General features: G+C 35.2%; 1 protein-coding gene across 1 annotated transcript; it reads right to left on the reverse strand.

Annotated features, from left to right (window-relative positions):
- Window positions 1-10051: 10051 nt before the first annotated feature.
- Window positions 10052-19865, reverse strand: LOC129882637 (membrane protein of ER body 2-like). The gene is made up of 7 exons (XM_055957015.1): window positions 19525-19865; window positions 13199-13936; window positions 12995-13090; window positions 11727-11789; window positions 11211-11420; window positions 10757-10818; window positions 10052-10660 (listed from the first exon to the last, which is right to left on the reverse strand). The coding sequence occupies exons 1-7, from the start codon at window positions 19712-19714 to the stop codon at window positions 10229-10231; spliced, it is 1791 nt and encodes a 596-aa protein (XP_055812990.1). The 5' UTR covers window positions 19715-19865; the 3' UTR covers window positions 10052-10228.
- Window positions 19866-22997: the final 3132 nt, after the last annotated feature.

A 22997-nucleotide genomic window follows, 5' to 3' on the forward strand; every position in this document is an offset into this window, starting at 1 on the left:
ATCTAGGAGCTGTCCTAAGCCCCCTTCAAGGGTTAAACTAGAGGCATGTTTAGACGATAATGTGATATAGTCCATGCGGACATTGATTGGTTAATTTTATCTCTTAGTCACATACCCTTTCAGATTATTACTTCCGTTTGTCTTTATTGTATTCTTTATCTTATGTATGTAATGTAATCTAAGATGGATTATGGTTAGGGTCCCTCACATTACGATCATCGTGATGTAGTTTGGCCCTAGTTTGAGTCATGATATTGTCCCTATTATATAGGCCCATATCAAATTTGAGGTATTTTGACAAGGTAGCTTATGCATTGAATTTTCCTTCGAAGTTGGCATTAGTACATCCAGTGTTTCATGTCTCCTTGTTAAAGAAGTGTATTGGTGATCCTACCTCTATTATGTCATTGGACAATATTGGTATGAAAGAGAGCCTATCTTATAAAGAGGTTCTAATTGATATTTTAGATCATCAAGTCCAAAAGTCAAGAAATAATGAAGTTGCGTGCGTGAAAGTTCTTTGGAGGAACTAACTAGTTGAAGGTGCTACATGCGAGGCCAAAGCTGATATGATGTCTTGTTATCCTCGTCTCTTTCCCTCCATTCCATCCTAAGGTATTAAGTTTCCTCATGTTCACCCCTTCAAAGTCATGCATTTCAGTCACTCCTATGTTTTCATATGCATGCATATCTTAGAAATGAGTTTTAAACTCATGTCTTAGCTTGGGGTTGATTACTCCTTTGTTTATGCATTGTTATGTGTTGTTGCATTCATGTTGGGTTGTTAGATCTTTTTTCCTGCTCTACTCATGCTAGGTTGAGTCCTATTTTAGGATGAATATTCCCAAGAGGGAGATATTGTAAGACCTCAAAAGTTGAAAAGTCGAATGAAGAAAAAGGTTGCAAAAAAGCTGAAATGGTATAGGCTTCTACAATTTGATCTATGGGCCATAGGAAGGCATATGAATCGTAGGAAGGTAGTCTTAGATATCCAGGCACTAGGTGATGTTTTAATAAATATTGGGCTAGTCCTACTTACAGTCCAGATAAAGACCTATGGACCGTAGGTGGCACTCGTAGGAAGGATCATGAGATTGGAAAAATTGATGAAGTATGAGGTCACTCGACGAGAGGGTCCTATAGGCCGTAGGATGTTCTACGACCCATAGAAGAGATTTAGAGACTTGGTTTTGGGAATTTTTGGAAGTTGGTAGGACGAATCACAACGACGATCCGTAACTTTTTCTACGACTTGTAGACCAAGATCATAGTCAATGTGCATTTCCAGTAGCTAGCACAAGTTTTACAGACGGGTCATATGACCCTTAAGATGGTGATCATAGGAATTAAGGGTGATTTCGGTTTTTGGGTCATGGGTTTCTATGAAAGGCATTTGATGAGTCGTAATTGGACCTATAGACCATAGGTCCCATCCGTAGGTCACTCCGGTAGTTTTAAGTTAGGGGTATTTTGAACTTTTTTCCTTTGTTTAACTCCTAAACTATGTCATTTTGGACTATTTTGCACATCTTATAACTATCCAAACTCTTTGAACTAACCTCATTCCCTATCATTCACCTAAAAAAATTCATCCAAGGCACTCAAATTCTCTCCCAAGGTTTCTTCTCTAAGTAAAGGCTAGGGTTTTAAGTCAATATCAAGTCTCCATTGTTAGAAGATTGCTTTTATGTCCTTGATTATTCAGGTATGTAGGAACTCACCAATGGAATTGCTTTCATCCATTGGGTCCCAAAAGATCTCAATTCTCCAATTTCAATTTTACCCAATTCAATGAGGGTTTCATATCAATTCTTCATGATTCCTTTTAATTGATTTCAATTAATACTATTCTCTCTTATTATGCATGAATTTTCCTTAATACATGATTTTTAATTGATTTCACATGGACCCATGCATTATGTCTATGATTTTCAAATATGAACTATGAATTATGATTATGAAATTTCTGAATGATTTATGCAAGTAATGAATGATGTTTCAAGGATGTTTTCAAGTATTTATTAATTAATTATGAAAGGTTTACTTACAATATGAATGAAATCATGATTTAGATGATTAGAAAGGTAAATTTCTACATGAAGTATGTTATGAAATCATACTTTAAAGGAGCTACTCTTATGTTATTGTATGATATAGATTGGTATATGATTATTGCATTTTCTAATAATATGATGATACTTGACTTTCTATCTATTCCGTTGGGATTTGACTTAGAATCGAGAGGGATTGATGTGGAGGCTTGGTAACGGGGTCTCTAGTAGCAACCTCCAGTCCTAAACTACATGCCCCTGTAGGTTGTCTTAAATGACCTAGCTACTGGATACATATATATCTCATGATGTTAATGATATGGAGTCAACCTTAGCAAGTAGCCTCACCTTTTTTGGTGTAAGAGTTACACCAAACTCCATGTTATAGTTTATATGGTTTTATTTTCAGCTATGGTCCATATCCCACAAAATGACTATGCTTTCTCACAAGCTCTTAAATAATGTTTTTATGATGCATGTACCGTATCTCATGACTTAATGATTTACTCTACCTTTTTAAAGATATTTTGGTCATACATCTCATGTTCATGCTTATTATGTCATTTTATTCATGCTATGCATATTTCTCACATACTTAGTACATTCCATGTATTAGAAAATACTTTTTCCTATATTGTTTCCTAATATAGGTCATGACTCTCCTACCCATCCACGTGGTTCTTGTTCCTATTCAAAGTTTTGCTTTTTGGTGAGTCTTGTAATTCGAGGGTAAAACCGCTATGTTATTTCTTCTTGCTTAGACTACTTCACTTTCTTATGTTTTGGGTGAGCTAGGGCTTGTCCTATGCTCTCGTCTAAGTTTAGTAGAGGCATAAGTGGACGATAAGATTATCTTTAGTTCATTTTGACGTATTATGTTTAGAATTCTCTTATATCAGGATTCTATGCTTTGAGTTCTTCCGCATTAAAGTTTTATTTTGATTTATGTTGTTTTATTTTATGCTATGTATACTGAGAGGTTTGGTTGGAGTCCTTCAAGATTCTAATCATCGAGCCACATTTAGGGTCTAGCTTGGGTCGTGAAAATTTTAGAGAAGACTGAAGCATCCTATAACTGGTCAAATAGATCACCTATACGATGCAAGGGATACTTATTCCGAATAGTGACCCTATTCAACTATCGATGATCTATACAGATTCTCATTTTACCATCTTTTTTCTTCACAAACAAAATTGGAGCACCCCAAGGAGAAGAACAACGATGGATAAAACCCTTATAAAAGTTCTTGGATCTGAGTCTTATGTTCCCTTAACTTTGTTGGAGCCATGCGAAGAATGGAGATTGTGTGAGTGCCCGGCTCCAAATCAATACAAAAATTTATATCTCTATCTAGACGCATACCGACAAATTAGTAGAAAATGCCTCCTCAAACTCTGAAACGCCATGAATGCACTCAATGGAGGGGGACTCTACATTAACATCCCAAAGATGAGCCAAATAAGACAAACAACCCGGCCCCTTCCATCTTTTTAGCCCGGATGAAGGATATGATCTTACTCTTCTTAGGCTTGTATACCCCTTCCCACTCTAATTTTTCCCTACCCAGGATCTCTAGAGTCACAGTCTTAGTATTGAATTTAAGAACAACATAATAGGGGGGAAAGTAGGTCATGCCGAAGATCACATTGAAATCAATCATATCTAAAATAACTAGATCTGCACAAGTCTGAAAACCCATAAACAAGACGAAACAAGCACGGTAGACATAGGTGACTATAATAGATTCTCTAACTAGGATAAAAATATGGATAGGGGCATTAAAAATATCATAAATCAAGTCAAATACCAAAGCAAACTAAACTAATACATAAGAATAAGTAGTGTCTAGATCAAATAAGATAGTAGTCATCTAGTCACAGACAAGAATAGTACTTGTGATCACTGCATCGAATGTATCAGCCCTTGTCCTGTCTGAAAGGCATAACAATTTGCTCTTTCATCATGATGGGAAACCTTTCTGCCTAGCTACACCACTCATCTACCTATATTACCATTTCCCCATCCACTACAGTCTTTCTGATTTATTCCTTGCCCACCCTGTGGACATCCTCTATCATTATTACTTCTAATTGCCGATACCACCACCCTTGTCTACTGTTATGCTATATCAAATACACATGGGTGAGGGAACGCCCTTCTCAAATGTCCCAGTTCTCTATAATTAAAGAAAATATGGTCAAGGGATGGCCTACTAGCTGACGAGTATAAGGCTCCCTGGCCATCTTGAGTCGGATTCTACTATAGAACCCCTGAATAACCACACGTAAAACCGGGAATGGTAGACTAAATTTGTCAGGTTGAAAATGCCTACCGACCTGAATCCCCAGAGTAACCATTAAAGTTGCCTATATTCTTGGGATTCGTACCTAAAGCCTTGGCTTGCCTATCTCATCGTACTCCTTCTATTTTCTTAACTAAGTCACCTCATTGAATCTCCTACCTGCAAAGGTCATGTGCACGGATAAAACTTGCAATTCAAGATTCAAACCTTTAACAAACAAATTATTCCTCTCTTCCTTTGTGTTCACTAATTGTGTACCATAACGGGACAAAGCATGGAACTTAGCCTCATAGGCGGCTACATTCATGCTACCTTGCTCGAGAGATATGAACTCATCCTTTTTTTCGATCCCTTAGAGTCTAAGGAAAATATTTCTCTAAAAACAAAGCATGAAACTAGGTTCAAATGAGTGCAGACAAGACTGATGGTCGACATTCCACAAAATCCCTCAACCACTATTTTGCCTCACTCTGAAGATGGAAGGTCATGAACTCAATCCCATGTTGGTGCACAATAACTGAATTGAGAAGTCTCTTATAGTAGTCCAAAATGAACTTATAGGCATCCTCATTATTAGAACAATGGAACACTAGAGGATTTAACTTTAAGAACTTGGTCAGTATCTCGTGCTCAGTATCAGTCATCACAAGGCCCAAAAATAGATGTGAGAAGGCATCAGTACCTAATGTTGCATCTATCATGGGGACCATAGCAGCAATAAGATGAGTAACTAGAATTTGAGTATCTTTCACAATAGGTGTGGCTCCAATACCGGCCAACCTACTAATAAAAGACAATACCTGCTAAACAACCCCTGAGTTCAAAGGGGGTACACATGTAATCCCAGCATGTGCTCTTGCCTATAATTCTGCATCCTCTTTAATTCCAATCTCAACATTTTATTCCACATCACCCTGAGGTGGGGGGAGGGTAGCTTTCCTTGGTACCTCTTAAGCCTGAGCTTCACCCCTGGCGAGTGCCTCCCTTCATCTACCTATTTCCCTGCCTTTCCTCTATTGTGTTCTCTCGCTGCTAGCTTAACTACTAGAGCTACTGTCCTTGCACTATTACAACGAGAATAACCCATTGATGGACAGTAGAGTGAAAGATATTAGATACCAATTTGGATAGTCAAATGTCAATTAGAATCAAGTTATAGCATGAAGAAAGAAAGAAGAGTGAGAGATTTTCTAAATTCGTGTAGCCTCACGAAGAAACATATAGATGTCTTTGTACCATTCCACAAGACTCTACTAGACTTATTTTGGTAAAGAAAGATCAACGAACCTACGACTATGATACCTACTTTGTAAGTAGCACCCACACTAACCCTTCGATGGTTGAACCATCACTAACCCAAATAACCCAACATTATTATCTCAGTGACTCAAAAATGTGTGTTTATTTAAGTGGAAGAAATTAAATATATAAGTAAAGACTAAGCTCCCATAAACTCAATAAAAATTATCAAAACATGTGAAAATAACTCTTTAGAACCTGAAAGTTATTGTACCAAAACCTATCGAAAGTCTAGAATATGGGGATACAACCCCAAAAGTAATAACCATAAATTAAAGTGTCTAAAAGTGTCTGAGACCGAAAGGAAAGGACTAAGAACCAAGAAAAATTCATGGAAGCCTGAAAGAACTAGCTCACTCTTGAATTCGAACGATAAAGTATCTATCAACTGAGATCTCTCAACAGCCGCCTAAATATGCATTGTACTCAATAAAGAAAGAGCAAGTGCAATATCAGTACACAACCACAGTGTACTGATAGGATCACACGACTAGTTTCATAAATTAAAAATAAACAAGAAACCACAACTTAGTAAAGCAGATAATATATAATTATATCACAGTTATAGAAACATCAGACTCCCAGTCCTTACAATCAAATATTACACACAATGAACATGATCAATCACAATACAACAATCAATTTGGCTCTCTCATGGAACCATGCCTAAACTGTTAGTATACCAGCGTGATATTTATTCTTATAGTTAGTGTACTGATGTGGTATCCATTCTAAATATACTGGCATGGTATCTGATCCCATTATGCCACCGTGACACCCTATCCACAAAAATCATATATCATAATCACAACCATAATGCATAGCAATACATTTGTACAACTAATTAAACATTCATTGCATGTAATTTGATCACAATTATCATTTCAATTCAAGTTCTTCCCTTTTTCCCTAATCTTATATCATGCATGCAATACTAACGAAGTAGTTGTCACATATAACACAAATGATAAAAACACAACCAACCATCACCTACCTTGAATAAAGCATGAATGCTTTAAAGAACCCGAGCTTTCCATTTTTAAAGCACTTTGTTTTGTTCTTGGTCTAAAATAAATAAAGAAGACAAAGAATCAATGAACAATAACCTAAAATACCCGTATTATATCAAAATACTAACTCTTGGCCAATTTCATGATCATATCACCCAATTAGGGTGTTTTCCATCATTAATTTCAGGTGAAAATCTTCACCTAAGAGAATTTCCATACATTCTTAGGTCAAAAAACTAAATTACAAGTTAGAAAAATGATTGAATTACCTTTACCGAAGGGTTTGGTAAAAAATAGAAAAGAAATAGCCCTAAGTCGCCTCTAGCTCTCCAAGAACAAAGTTGCGAAAAAGAAATAGTTTTGGGAGTTTTCTAACTTAACCCCTTGACTGTCCCGCTATAACGGCCTGGCCATAAGGGGATTAACCCCTCCATAGAAGCTTACACGGAGACAGAAACTCAAAATTCATTTCCCAAGCCCCTATTTTGAAACACAGCCTCAAACTTTGATGTTTTAAAATAACCCTTTCACGCCAAGTTCGATTTCTACTCACCCAAATTCAATTCTAAAAAGCCGTATGGATTTCTTAATGTCATAGCTAATATAAAATCAAATCTAAGCTTAGACATTAACTCTAATCCTTATCCGAATTATCCTAGACCTCACCTTACTCTGATTTTATCTAAGACTGGCCTAGTCTGAAATTTTTCAAAATTACTACACTGAAATTTTTTAAAATTACTACACAGAAATTTTCTGGCCCAACATTCTTTTCCATTGGCTTAACCATAACAACTGTACCAGACCATTACAGTTGATCTCTTTCACTGGTTAATTCTTAAAAATCATCAAATAAGCTATTCATTCTTGAAATTAAATTTTTTTCGAAAAGAGATGCAACATTTCTTTTAAGTCAAGAGTGCTTACCTCAAATTTTTCCTCTTCTTCAAGATCAGAATCACCAATAGCCATGAGTGCCGTTTCATCTATCTCTTCAGTATCATATTCTTCAGAACCTTATCCCCAGGCATCCGCCATGGCAAAAAAAAATTATCCTTTTGCTTTGTAGGTTTCTCTTTTAACTCCTTTTCAACTCTTTCTTTTCTTCACTCAATTTTCCATTGGGAACATTGCCTGACATGGTGATTAGCCTTTCCAAATTTGTAGCAACTAGATTGATTTTGTTCAACGGACTATTTATTGTTACCTGTTTCTTTCTTATTATTTTCTTTTCCACTTTTGAAGAACTTCTTGAAATTTTTTACCAGGAATGATGTTTGTTCTTCACGATCAGATCTTCGCCATTGGACACTTCAAGGATAATGATCTTTCAATCATCACTTTCTCTTTTCTAAGATCTTCCATGTTCATCTCATAAGTTCTAAGATTTGCTACCAGTTCATCAAGTGTCATGATAGAAATGTCCTTAGCTTCTCTTATGGCAATGACATTCATGTCCCATTTTGCTTTGGGAAGCAATCTTATAACCTTATCAACCTGTTCCTCGGTGGTGAGAATATTTTCTAGAGATGATAGCTCATTAGTTAGAGTAGTGAGACTAGTGATCATTTCTAGTAAAGAATCACTCTCCCTCATCTTGAGGGTTTCATATTCATTGAACAACATAGAAACTCTGAACTTCCTAACCTAGCTAGTTCCTTCATGGGTATTGACTAGTGCATCCCATATTTGTTTAGTTGTAGTTCAGTTACTAACCTGGCTAGTTCTTTCATGGGTATTGACCAGTGCATCCCATATTTGTTTAGTTGTAGTGCAGTTTGAAACCTTGTTGTATTCATCTGGTCGTAGTCCACACACCAGTATATTTTTAGCTTTTGCATTCTTTCTGAGAGTTATCATATCTTCAACAATGAAATCACTTCTTACCTTTGGAACCTATGCTCTTTCCACTATTTTCATTGGAATGGTTGGTACTATACAGTTATTCGATCTCATAGTTTGTAATCCTCAGCTTGCATGAAGTCCTCCATGCGTGTCTTCCACCAGGTAAAGTGAGATCCGTTGAAAAGCGAAGGTCTAGTTGTTGATTGTCTTTCATTGTACCCAAGAGGTGGCGCAGAATTCATCGTGATCTTTTTTTAGGTGTTAGCCTTTGATAAGATAACCTGGATCTGATACCAATTGATAATCTACACTAACTAGAATTAATTTACTTAATTTAACTTTTTTCGCTAATTTAACTTTTTTTTGCCTATGAAACAGATTGCCTAACTTGTTTTAACGAAAAAGTAAAAGTAGTAAATTAAGAACACAATATTTTATGTGAAAACACCCGGCTCAAAAAGGTGTTAAAACCACGACCTGTACCACTACAGAATTTACTCCCAACTTCACTAAATTCAATAAGCCTTGCAACAACTAATTACTAACCTATGTGCTATAAGGAATTATAAACTAAAATTCCTAAACTCTACACAAACCTTGAGGTTTATGTTCCCAAATCTTCGACTTTCCCTCAACTTGAAGACTTTCAACCTACTTCAGTTTATAACTTCACTAAACTAACAATACATCAAGACTCAACACAACAAAAAACTCTTAGAGCATAAACTTTGCAATAGGACCTGATTCTTCAAGTGTTCCTTTAATATTCAGCAACACTCTCTGAAAAGTCAATATGTCAATTGCCTTTTTTCTCTGTAAGTGTGTAAGTCTTCAGAAACTCACTTCCTCTATTTAAGAAACACACTTGATAGAGTTTTTCTTCTCACAAACATCTATCAAAAACAAACTCTTCTTTGAAATAATATCTTTTGTCTTTGAGTTCTACTTGAGTTGGACTCGTCCTTTTAACAAACTTCTTTTCGCTATTAGTGTTATTGTTGAATTCCAACTCTTCCATTCAGCTCTGTATTTGTTTCTTTTTGATATTATCAAATTATCCATTCCTTGCCTTTTGTATTTTTTCTTTATTTATTTTGCAAGCATGCCATGGATTTTATGACTTGTGACATTGCACCTTTAAATCATGCTGACTGATATGTTTCATATTTCTTTATCAATCATCAAAACTTCATAACCCAACACCTTACAGACCAGGGCACTAGTAATGTCCCCCAAGCACACCATTGCCTTAATATTGATGATAGACCAAAGGTTGGTGGTCAGCGCAGGGGGAGGAGTAATCCGTGATTCTAAAGGAAACAGGAAAGATGGCTTCGGAACAAGATTTGTAGTCTTTGGTTGTGCACCTACATAGATGTAATGGTGGATATTGCAGATTCTATAGGTCCCTATGAATTGAGCGTGAGACCGACCTACCACATTTTTCATACTGCCAAAGTGTGTAAGTGATAAATAATAGAGTATAACAAGAAATAGTACCAGAAAATTTTGAGGCGACTTTAGACCAAGTTGAATACCACAAGTAGAGACTACAAAAACATCATCAGATTATCACATAGGTACAACCAATACTACAAAAACTCATTTAGCGTAATAAAAGCTCCCCAGGAAATAACCAAATTTTCAGAGGTTCTGAAAGCTCACAAAGAAGGAATTGAGGAAAAATACAGAAGATTTAACAACACAGAAAAAAAAGATGTCAATAGGATGCCCAGGCTGGATTTTGTGAAATCGGCTTTGAGTCAAACCATCCCAAGTCATCCATGAGCCTCTTAATTAAATGACCTGCTGCATAAGCAACACCTGAGGTCATACCTGCAGCTATCACATAAGACAAGATAGTCTTGAAGTATTTACGCAACTTATTTGCTCCTCGTGTATAAGCCTTTGCAGCAGCAAGTATAATAACACACAGAAGAGAAGCCGCTGCGACTGCTATAAGCTTGTAGTCCCTGTCATCACTCTTCCGAAATGTGAAGGCATATATTACGGGGGGGACAAGGCCGAAAAAAAAATATGACAACATGGCAAAAGTAGCATGAAGTAGGAAATGTTTTCTTTGGCCAAGTAGTTCTCTGTATCGATCTACTTGGTTGGAACCTCCTCCGACACTATATTTCAAGTCCACCAACTGCAAGTTTGAGAATAGTTAAGAAGCAAGAATTAAAGAAGTAGCAGAAAGGAAGGTTGAATAAGAATCAGCAAGTGTAAACAAGACAATATTTACATTTTGACAAATGACAAAAAGTCCACCTATCAGATTAGCCACTCCAATAGTTACGATCTTCACTGCAGTATCAAGATAAATTTATATGTGAGACATTCTTATTCTGTCAAGATATAGGAGAAAAAAGAATTAAAAGCCTTGGTTTTTCAGTTGTAATAGCTTTGTTGAGTCCCACATCGATGGTGGGATGAGAACTTGATCTCATTATATGGACTGGGAGATCCTGCCTAATAACCTAGCTTTTGGGGTTGAGTTAGGCTATCCGATGTTGGGTCCTCATACTATATTACCTATGCTCTAGTTGGTGGGGGGGGGGTGTTGAGCTCCACATCGATCGTGGAATGGGGACATAGTCTCCTTATATGGTCTTGAGAGATCCTTTTGGGATTGAGTTAGGCCCAAATCAATTTCTTTAACAAGCTCGACAACAAAAATAAGGTATCAATAACTTAACTTGTATCAGCATCAGATGCAGCTGCAGAGGAGACCACACCCAAGCTTGCGATTGCCTCTATTAAACCTCCATATACTATGCATTTTACAATCTCGAATGATCTGGAATCTTTAACTTCAACTGGAAGTACTGGTCTTCTTGGGCTGTTGGAATTCACTGTTGATGGAGAAGCTCCTGGGTCTTCCAATATAGGAATTCGGAAATCATCTCCTGCATTATATAGGTATTTATGAAAACATATTTTCCTATAAACTTTTTAACATAATATGAACATCATCTAATCTCTAATGCTTCGCAATACTCAACTGACATACAACTATAGATGCTGAACTAATAAGATTCAAATGCCACATGTGTTTTTTCATGAAGTACTAGTATAAGATATGATCACATCCACCACTAGCTCACTAGTACATGAAAAGACAAATGTATAGGATCAGAAAAACCTGATGCACCACACAAGTACTGGAATACAAATGTTTTGCTACATATCTTAAAGTCTTCAAGCACTCTCACCTTTATTCTCTATAATTTCAGTTGGTGATTTCTTGGAAGGCATTGCCCCTGGAATGAAGCCACCTGCAAAGTTTCCAGTTTCCCAAAGATTAGTGGAAAGAAAATAAAATATAGGAAACAGTCTTCGCCTCATGTCACTTTCAACAAGTACAGCACTACATGTAGAACTTCTGTCCGTTGACATGGTAAGCCTAACCAAGATGTTCAAATGTTGAAACTGGCTAAAAGATATGGTTGAGAAACAAACTAAAGCAGAAACTGCATTACCTTCCTCTCCTAGATCAAAAAGACTTCCCAGATGAATGGGTCCTTTTGCCGGAGGTGTTCCTAAAAATTTTCTTAGGAATTGGAGGTTTATGCTCAGTTGCATTATCTTTAGTTGATGGTAGTCCTCTATTCGGAAACGGATGACTGTTTTCTGTCTATCTAATGTTTCACATAGATTATGGGATGAACCAAAATCAGTAGTATTGATTGTTTGTTAATGATCTTTTCGTGTTACAAGAATATTGAGAGACACAGATCAGGTAACTAACAATATCGAGAATGTTTAACAATGTTAGGTAACTAATTGGTGAAGAAAGTAATGCATCAGAAAAATCCCAAACCCCAAATTATAGGCTTGAAATCTAAGCAATACATTGTCCTAATTGTATCCATAATTTTTTGATAATAGTCCTCAAGTTCTGAAAATCTACAAAAGTTGAAAACTTGGTGTGTAGGAACTAATTAGAAGTTTGTTAAATTTTCTGTGCAGTGCTAGTGGGGAATTAAGAGGCAAGAAAGAAAATGCAAGAAGGAAAGGACAACATATTGAGCAGTCTCCATGATGAAGGTAGACGCAGCTAGAACACAGTTCATGATGATCTTAAGAAGCCAGAAGAATTTACCAAACACATGGGGCAAAAGATATAATTTTTGTACTTACGAAAGAAACAATTTCTGAGTGATTAGAAAGGAATTCTATAAGTTGTATGCAGTTTGATCAGCTAGAGCAAAGGAACAGAACCAATGCAGATCAAAGCATCCATCTGCTCAGTTTCAATATATCACATATAGTCAAACTTCACATCAAGACTGAAGAAAAAAAATAAAATGTCTACTATAGATCTTTAGGTTCATTTCTTCATTCAATGGATCTAATTAATGTAACGAAATCAGTTATTTGAACTAGAAAGCTGTAGAAATGACTGAACTAATCATACATGAAAATGGTTACAGGTTTACAACACATACTGAAATGATTTGAAGGTATCATGACTAAATACCTTCATTTGTGTTTGGGAGATGTGGTTCTCCAGCTATTTCTGTACTATGAGTTCCTCCTCCACTTCCAAATATTGGGAATGGATTGAGCTTCTTTCCTGCATAAATTGAACAAGATATACATACCATTCATCATGTGTAGATGAGATACTCAATAGATCAGAAGAAAATAGAACTAGTAGATATATATATATATATATATATACCTATACGTACGAAAACGCTGAAGCATGAGAGGCATCCAAGTAGGTCGGATTTTTTATCATCAGTTTCTATTAAAATCCTTCTTTCTCGCTTTACCCTTCGGAGGACAACTTTAGTTATACGAGAACTACAGTTAGGACAGTATGCATTATGTGTGTGTTGTATCTTATCAACTGCTGCTGTGTCAAAGAACTCCAACTCAACAACTTCCTCCTCAACTTGTTCAATCATTATTTCATTTTCATTTCCTTTTCTGACCGAAGCACTTGATTGTGACTCATGTCCTATTGAATAAGGTGGAAGCCATACACCAGGAAGAATTTCTCCCTTGCCATTTCCCGTCTCATCGAGTGAATTTTGTCCTGGTGAAGGTGGAAGACATACACCAGAAAGAATTTCACCCTTAGAATTTTCCATCTCATTTTGTCCATGTAAAAGTGGAAGACATACACCAGAAAGAATTTCACCCTTAGAATTTTCCGTCTCATTTTGTCCATGTAAAAGTGGAAGACATACACCAGAAAGAATTTCACCTTTAGAATTTCCCGTCTCATTTTGTCCATGTAAAAGTGGGACACATACACCAGAAAGAATTTCATCCTTAGGATTTCCTGTCTCACCGTGTCCTAGTGAAGGTGGAAGACACACACCAGAAATTATTTGTCCATTACCATGATTTTCCATGTCATGATCACCATTGAGAACAACGTGAAAGTCTACAGCCTTTAAGTTGTCAATTACTGAAAGGAAGAGATGAGGAACACAAGTTAGCACTATAGGCCTCTGGGCATATGCTAGACAGCATTAATAAATAATAAGATAATAAGAGAGTTCAATGTTAAGAGTTAATTACAAGGACAAAAATTGGCATGAAAATAATGTAACCTCGATATAAATGATACTTTGTTATATAAGAAAAGGATGGTTCTATTCTCGTTTCTAGAATAAAAATAATATCCTTCTAGTGCAGGAAAATATTGATGAGTGAACAAATTAAAATCAAATTATTTTGAATATTAAAAGTTGATATGTCTTAATGCTAATTAAAACAAGTAATAGAAAAATATGTTAAAATTATATTAATTTACTCCATAAGAGAAGTTATTTTCTCCCAAACTAGTAATTCAATACTCAAAACTTTCACACACAATTTCTTAACCATTTTTTCTTGTGCTAGAATATAATGTAAAGTAAAGAGTAGAGAAAGTTACTACAATTTCACAATTTTAAATTCACTAACTTGTAAAAAAAAAAAAACATAGTACACAATTAGTATCAGTTGGATAAGTCCACGAAATAAAACTTTTGGAGTAAGATAAGATGGAGTTACAACCCATAAAAGGGATTTGGACAGACGTAACGTGATCCTAATTTCTTTTATCAGATAAATTAATTATGCCAATTAATTTCTTATATAATTTTCAGTGAAATTTTCGTAACATGAACAAGTTCTATCACATCTTAATTTGAAAACTTAAGTAACCTCGTAACATGAACAAGTTCTATCATATCTTAATTTGAAAACTTAAGTACCCCTAACAGGTTAGTTGTCTGAAATATTCCTGTTCACATTCGAAATCTTGACGCTAAAATGGAGAGTTGACTTGAGTTATACTTACTTTTTAAAAATATATTATCTCTTAGTTTTATATATGTTATGAAGTTTAAGAAATTTGACTTGTGTATTGTACAGGTAAATAGTGGAAGAAAAAGTTAAATAGTAGGAGTAGTTGAAAATTTATTTAGAACCCTAGTATTGTTATCAACCTATATATAAAACTAGTTCATCCTCCTCCTTTAGAATTAAGCAAAGGAAATTGTAATGGTTCGACGAAAATTGAAGTGGCCTAGATTTATAGATTAACAAAAACAAAGGGAATAGAGAAGAGGGTCACAATCAGTGACGTCTAGTTAGCTATAAACTTGCTGGGAGATTTTGATTTTAAAAATCCTAGTTTCTTCATGAGATATAATTTAATATAGCTAGTAGTTGACTTTATACATATATTCGAGATTACCCAAGAAAAATATGGCCTAAAGTGTAATGACCTCCAAGGTCATTTTCGTATTTTTGCGTGTTTTTATCGTTTGACTCCTCCTCATAGCTTCTTTATAGCCCTTGTGTAATGTTGGAATGTGTGGCACACTCCTCGAGGTGGTTGGGTGAGCTTGGTGCGTGATTTTCCCTTTCTAGAGGTTTAAAGTGAAAAGAGCTAACTTTAGTCAACATCCAGAGATTCGATCGTCGTATGGAAATTCTGATGGTTCCATCATCTTCGGAAGGTCTTGGTCTAAAAGGAAGGTTGGTTTGATTTTGGAGTCTTCGTTTTGAGTTTATGTGATTTTGGTCAAATTTGACTTCGGTCAACATTTCGAGTAAACATGCTTGGATGAAAATTATGTCAGCGCGGTTAGCTCTGGAACACCGAGTTTAGTTCAGAACGACATTTGGTTCAGTCCCTAAGGTGATAGGAATGAGCTTTTGGCCGTTTAGGCGTTTTATGTGTTTTCTTTGGAAATGTTGACTTTGGTAATATTTTGTTGAAACGACCTCTGTTGGTCATTCCATCGATTCTATTGAGTTTGAAATACCATTTCCAATTGGGTAGCAGAGTCCGTTTCCATTGACGGGATTTCGAATGAATTCTAGACCCCCGTTGGGGAAAATTCAAATTCCTCAAAGTTCAGCACCAGCTGAACTGCTGGTGCAGCTAACTTTACTCTTTGTGATCGCGAAGGTGAGGGTCTTTGGGTCATTGCGATCGCGGGGTTAACTGTCGCGATCTCGAAGGGCATTTTGGTCATGTCTCACGATCACGGACCTGGGTCCCGCAATCGTGAAGATCAATTTCACTGGCTTTAGTGAAATAAAATGTTCGTTCTAGTAGTTCAAGTCTAATTTTGAGACTTAGAAAAATTGGAATTTTGAGAGCTCCGCTTAATCAATTTCACTAATTCTTGTTGCATTATGTTGGAAACTCTTGCGGGGATGTTCCGAGACCTTTTCTCATCCTAAAAACCCCTTGTAAGTTGCATAATTTCATCGTTTTTCTTCTATTTTGATCCTCTTAGGGTTAAACTTGGTGGGGTTAATTTGAGCCATTTCGGTGCTTGGATTGTGTCCATTTTGGGGGCACAAGTTCCTTGAGTTATTTGAGACCTTATGACGGAGTTGGTTTTTCAATTTTGTGTGTAGGTCCAAATTTCAAATTTTGATCCGATTTTGATTTTAATTTTATTTGTGGTAATATGGGTATCGTTAGCTTTGTTTTGATGTGTTCTTGATAATTTAATAGAGTGACATCTTTTGGAGGCGGCCCGAAAAGGAAAAGCTATGGTTTAGCTGTTCGTGTGCGGTTTCGACCTTAAGGTATGTTATGATTTCTTTCCTTTAGACTTGGCTCGGTTAGAACTTGTATATGATAAGTAGTAACTTATGTTTAGGTTGGTAGTTTATGGTGTTGATAGTTTTTTTTGAGCAAAATAGGAGTTGATGGCCATTGGTAATTAGTTTGGATCTTAGCTATTGAAGCCTTAGCTTAGGTGTTTTCTTGCCTTGTTTGTATCGCCTAGTATCCTTAGAACTTGCTCCTAAGTGACTTGAAACTTAGGACACCGCTCGTTCGACCTGGTTGATTATGTTTGCCCTTTTTGATTTGCTTTCGAATTACAATTGTGTTTACTTGCTTATGTTATTGAAATATTGGGCCCTAGGTCGTGCTTTTGGTACGTTGGAGTTTCAGGTTAGTAAATTGATATCCTTGGCGGGATTCTTTTCGGTTTTGAGTGATGCATGACCGTTTCATGTGCTACTTGCCCTGTTTATTCCATTGTTGTCAAAAAACTAGAAAGTTTCCTTTAAAACGGATGAGCTAATGGAAAGGAATTATAAAATTATGAAATTACCCTATCTTGCTGATGATAAGATCAAGGTAACGTACTAGGCACCTTTTTTTATTGACTTTGGGCTACATTGTTATATCCATTATTGATAAGGTCGAGGTGTGAATTTTGGGCGGGTCTATTGATACATATTCCGGGTTATTACCATGATATTAATGAGCTCGAGGGTTATTTCAGTTATTCCATAATACTTTCAGGATTATTGTTACATTTTTGCTATGTTATATTTTGCATACTCTCCCAATATTTTGAGAGTTAAGGCAATTATTGTGATTACATATTGTTATTGGGTTTATTTGGCCTTTGTATGGTCTTCCTGCACCCTATTTCACTCGTAGTTGTAGTTATGTTTCATTTCGTTGTTAGTTGTACCATCGTGCTACTTATATATATTTATTTTTTCTTAACTCGGTCGGCCTATGATGTCTATTGGGTACCTCGTGTTTTGGTACTCATACTGCACTTTCTCATTTTTTTGATGCAGCTCTCAGTTCGAGCCACCCCCAGCGCACTCCTAATCATCTGTAGATGTGCCAGATCCAGATAGCAGTGGTGAGCTCCTGGCGTTCATAGACTTGCTACATTCCTACTTCTGCCTTATTATGTTAATATTTATTTATTAAATTGATATTTGACTTTTTATGAGTTGGGTTTTGCTTGCCTATTCAGGGGGATTATAGTAGATGGTATCATGGCCTGAATTCGGATCGTGACATATAATCAAACTTTATTAAGAAGTCTTGATTTATTTATTTTTCAAAAAATTATACTACATATATTAAAATGATTCAAGCTTTATATCTTGGCATATTTAAATTGTAAGAACTAATAAAAAAATATACTACTATACAAGGCCGTAATTTTTTAAGAAAACATTTTTTTTTAAAAAGATGGTTGAAAGTTAGAAAAATAAAACTCGATTCTTGAAATTGATAACTTGATTTAAAAAAATTCATTGTTCCAATATGTTTGCAACATGTTTGAGAATTTGAGAAGAATGGGAAAAAAAATTCAAAGGGGTATTTGATAATGAAAATTTAAGTAATTGAAAAAAAAAGTTTTATTTTGAAAGTGAAAAATACAACAACAACAACCCAGTGAAAGTGAAAAATGATTTTAAATAATTATTGTTTTTAAATTTTTGTGAGTAATTTGGAGTCAAAACAATTTTTTTGGTGTTTTTCAAATTCTTGAAAATCAACATCAAGTTGGAATTCCAAAATTTTATGACCAAACATATTTTTCAGAATTCAACTTCGAGAAAAAGTAAAACAATTTCACAACCAAAATTTATGGGAAACTTGCATAAATATCACTAGTTTAAGAGCTAATTACTTAAACACGCTGTAGTTTGCAATATTACGTACGTATCTTACTAAATTTTGATGCGTCCAGATACATGTATCTCGGGATACATAGGATCATAATTGGTGTAATTTGTTCTAGATACATTTTATCAAAATGAATTCGCATGTATCTGAGATACATAGCAAATCTCGCTCGCCTCTCTCTCATCTCGCTAGTCACTCTCCTAAATCAAATACATATGAATCACACCAGAATCATATATGTACATGTATCTAGTGAGTATATAGTGGATTCACATTTATCTAGGCTACATAACAAATCTCGATCGCTTCTCTCCCTATTTTAGTGTATTTGGTAGTAAAAATACATGTATCTAATTATATCGTCCTCAATATATGATAGAAAACTCTTAATTAGTGGTAAGATACATAATATTTTGAAAGTATAAGTAATAATAATAATAAATATGATAGTGAAGTATTTCTAATTATATAATTTTTCCTTAATTTATTATATGCCTTTCAACCTTTGTTTTTCAGATAATAAACTAGTAAGAGGGAAAAAGAAAAGAAAGAATATAAAACACAAGTTTTTATATGAGAAAGAAAAAAATATAAATATTACAATGTAAATTAACCATTTGTCACCATCAATACATTGGCTAAAAATTAATTTAAAAAATAGAGATCCCTTTTTACCATAGATATTCAATTTTTGAAGGAGTATTAGTATATTAACATAATATTAACCCATATATTATCAATTAAGAAAAAGGCCTTAAAAGTACCAAAAGCTGCTTCAATGGCTTTACCATTGAGTCTGTACTAATATTATCCCACGTTAGTTGAGGAAATGAAAAATTATATTATCCTTAGATGATCTTGATAATTTTTTTTCCTTCTAACTAGCTAGATTTTGACGTTGAGTTAAATGTATTAATTCTTTTACATGTAATTAATATATAGTTATACTTCAGCTTCCATCAATCTATATATACTCTCTCCAAACAAAAACTAAGATATCAAAATAAAGTGATACACCCAAGCAACAAAGTATTAAAATCTTCAGTTTTATTCACTTTAAAGTGTACAGATAGAAGTGTTTGAACATTCCATACCTTCATTAAAGTAGACGCTATTTTTGGTCTTGTCCCTGTTGTCCTCTTCCTCATCACTGCTAGATAGTTCATCTTCATTAACAGCACCACCATCATCGTTGGCAGAGCGTCGAGCTCGACGTTCGATGAGTGCCTCCTCTACCGTCTCCTCCGCCATCTCCGTCCAGTTGTGTTGCGCGGTCACCTCCATCGCCCTAATGCCAAATTGGACTATTAATATTTATGTGTCACTAAGACTTGTGAATAAATGGTATGAAGCACGCTATAACTCAAGTTGTATCTCTCTAAGAGCCTAAGTCATGTGTGATATAGATACACAACCATTCAGTCAATTGTCAATGTTTTTTAGTATTAAAAAAGAACAGGTAATAAATGAAAGTGGTTAGGAGTGAAGTGTGAAAAAAACATATAAACGCGTACTTGGTCATTCTATATGGGGGGGATGATAATAAAGTGTGTTTTCTACTGAAGTTATAAAATATTTTTTTACAATGTTATTGAGTATTGCAAACCAAGGTAATAAATTAATTAAGGTGGTTATAGAAGGGTATAGGGATTCATCTGAATCCTATTCAGCGGATAATTACATTTTTTATATATGGTTAAAATTATCTTTTATGTATATATTAGATGTTGAATCCTTTCAACTTATTCGTATGTTTACTTTTTCATATTTTGAACTCTCTTAATGAAAATTCTGATTCTTAAAAATATGAAATAATTAACATATACGTTGACGTACGTACTTCATTATTATTTTTGGTCATTCTAAGGGCAAATGAAAATGATAATCTTAAAAAAGATCTTTGGAGTAGTTGTTTACACATATAATTGGGGGTTACAGATTGTCTCCAGGTAATGATTCTTCGATCTAGTGTAGACTTAAATAAAATGTAATGTCTTAAACGTGGCTAGCTATACCTGTCTACATGTCTTTAGTCAAGTTTCTTGCAATTTAATACTAGCACTGCTTCTTAATATTTAAATCCAAGTATTAGGTCACTACATATATAGTTGACCTGACTTGGTTGATTTCAGATATGAGATTCACACCATATATATCCTCCTCATTTAAATTAATTAATTTCTTTCACCTGATAATTGATATGAATTAAGGTCTATTTTTCTTGACATTACTTTTGAGTCTTTTTCATGTTAATTTACTTACTAATTGAACTAGATTATCCATATTCTTCCACTTCCATTATTATGGTGAAACACATGTTAATTATTGTCAAGGCAATCAGGAGTCCAGGGATATATATATTCTTGATCCTGAAAATTATGAAGAAATTTTTTCGTGCAATTAACAGTCTCCCAATGAGAAAAAGAAAAACTAATTTGATCTTTAAAATTGATTTGCACTTGAAAGATTAATTTGTGGCTTCAAGTGGTATCACAAATTTGCTATCATTACTAAGATATTCAGGTAATATTGTTCATCAAATTTGAATATATGAAAGAAATTATCTAGTACTTTTGCTTCCATAGGATAGTTAGCATATGCATAAATATAAGTCAAAAGGTACTGTTTGAAAGAGAATCATACATTACAGTCCGTAACGTGATAAAGATAACTAAATCTTGTAATATAATAAAGTATTTGCTTATTGGCCATCGCACCGGACACTAAATAACTCAATTCAGTATATTTAAATAAAGGGCAGTCCGGTGTACTTAAGCTTCCGCTATGCGCAAGGTCCGAGGAAGGATCCGACCACAAGTGTCTATTGTACGTAGCAAGCAGCCTTACCTTGCATTTCTGCCAGAAACTGTTTCCATGGCAGCAACTTTATCAGTTACTCCAAGGCTCCCCTTCAATTCACTATATTTAAGTAATAGATATATTAATCTCCATTAAGTAATAGAAATATATATAAACACATTAGAGTAATATATTTATTTATTTGGTATAAACACCCAATTTATATAAGCTTTTACCAATATTTGAGTGACTTTGCTTTTTTAATAAATAAATTATAACAACTTTATAAATAAAAAGATGTTTCTAATAAATTCGTCTTTCAACATTCAAAATCTAAATTCATTTACGACTAAATTGTAATGATCCTCCAGGTCATTTTCTTCATTCTCCGATTTTTTCAGCGTTTAAAGCTTTCCTGCAGCGATCTCAAGTAATTTATGACTTGCTAGCACTGACAATTCGGTCACTTGGTCGTTTGTTTGGGTTTTATGTCAATTTCCCTGTTCTAGAGCCTTTATAACTTGAAAAGTTGATTTCGATCATAACTTCAAGTAAACGACCTCAGAATGAAGTTCTGACAGTTCCATCAGCTCTGACCTAGCCAAATTAGGCTAATGGCTGGTCAGCATAAGTATCGAGGCAATCGGTACGAGTTTGAGACCATTTGACGCTTTTGCCTTTGAAATTTGGCGTATGATTGATTTTGGTCAATATTTTTAGAAAACGCGCTCGGATTGAAATTTCGTCAGCATGGTTAGCTCCGAAATATTGAGTTTGGTCTAGAATGACCCTTCGTTTGCTTCCCGAGGCTTCCGATCTAATCTCGCGGTGGAATTTGGCTCAAAATGGTACTTGGATGTGGGACCCACTTTTTATTAAAATGACCTCGTATGAAAATTTTGAATGTGCCACTGAGTCCAGAACATCGTGGTGTGATTAGTTTCATCCATTGAAGCATCGTTTGAGGTAAATTTTGTCCCTATAGGACTGCCCTCCTTCTTGAATTCTTCATTAATGGTGAAAATTATGCATGGTATGCTTTTCTTGATTTTGAGCATCGGAATATATTTTAATTTGGAACACAAGTTCATTAAGCTCAAAAGCACCTTTCCACGGAGTCGAATTCAAAATTCCCAATGCGGTCCCATAATTCCATTTTAGATCCAATTTTGGCTCCGTCTCCAAAAACTATAAATCTGGTATCAAAATGTCCGTATTGATGAGGTGGTTGCTATTTTGTTAGCATGACGGAAATTGGAGGTGTTTTGGAGGTCGGAAACGTCAAATTGGAGGATTCAGAGCATGCGTGTTCGGCTTCGAGGTAGGCTACGGTCTCCCCTTTTTGACTGAATTCTATTAAAAATCGTGTAGTATATTTTACATGTGACTTAGATGAGTATTTTTCGAGATTAGAATTCTCTTCATCTGATTCCGTTTTCTTGTTCCCGGGTGAGCTTTAGGCTAGAATAGTCCCGTGAAATCCTTAGATTAGGTAGTGGGCCTTGGTTGAGGTGTTAACTTAGCATTATTATCATATTTAGGATTGATATTGATGGCCTTAGGCTAGGTATGAGCCTTAGGTGCTTTAGCAGATGGTTATTTTCCCTAATAGCTAGGTGTGGCTTTCAATAGGATTTGTTATGGACATCACACCTTAGGTCTAATACTGGAGACCTCTGTGGCTCGTCGTAGCTATAGGTTTGGCTTGGCTGTGCTCTTTGAAAGTTGAGATGGCATATTTTGGGGTAAGGTGTCGATCCTAGAGATA

The sequence above is a fragment of the Solanum dulcamara genome, chromosome 3, assembly GCF_947179165.1.
Source record: "Solanum dulcamara chromosome 3, daSolDulc1.2, whole genome shotgun sequence".
In the NCBI taxonomy this organism is placed as follows: Eukaryota; Viridiplantae; Streptophyta; class Magnoliopsida; order Solanales; family Solanaceae; genus Solanum; species Solanum dulcamara.

Excerpts from the sequence above, each read along its gene's own strand:
- LOC129882637 (XM_055957015.1), bottom strand. The coding sequence starts at position 19,714 with ATGGAGGTGACCGCGCAACACAACTGGACGGAGATGGCGGAGGAGACG. Across the intron at positions 13,937-19,524 it reads TAGCGTCTACTTTAATGAAG|TAATTGACAACTTAAAGGCT; the intron begins GTATGGAATGTT and ends TCTTCCTTTCAG. Across the intron at positions 13,091-13,198 it reads CAGCGTTTTCGTACGTATAG|GAAAGAAGCTCAATCCATTC; the intron begins GTATATATATAT and ends CAATTTATGCAG.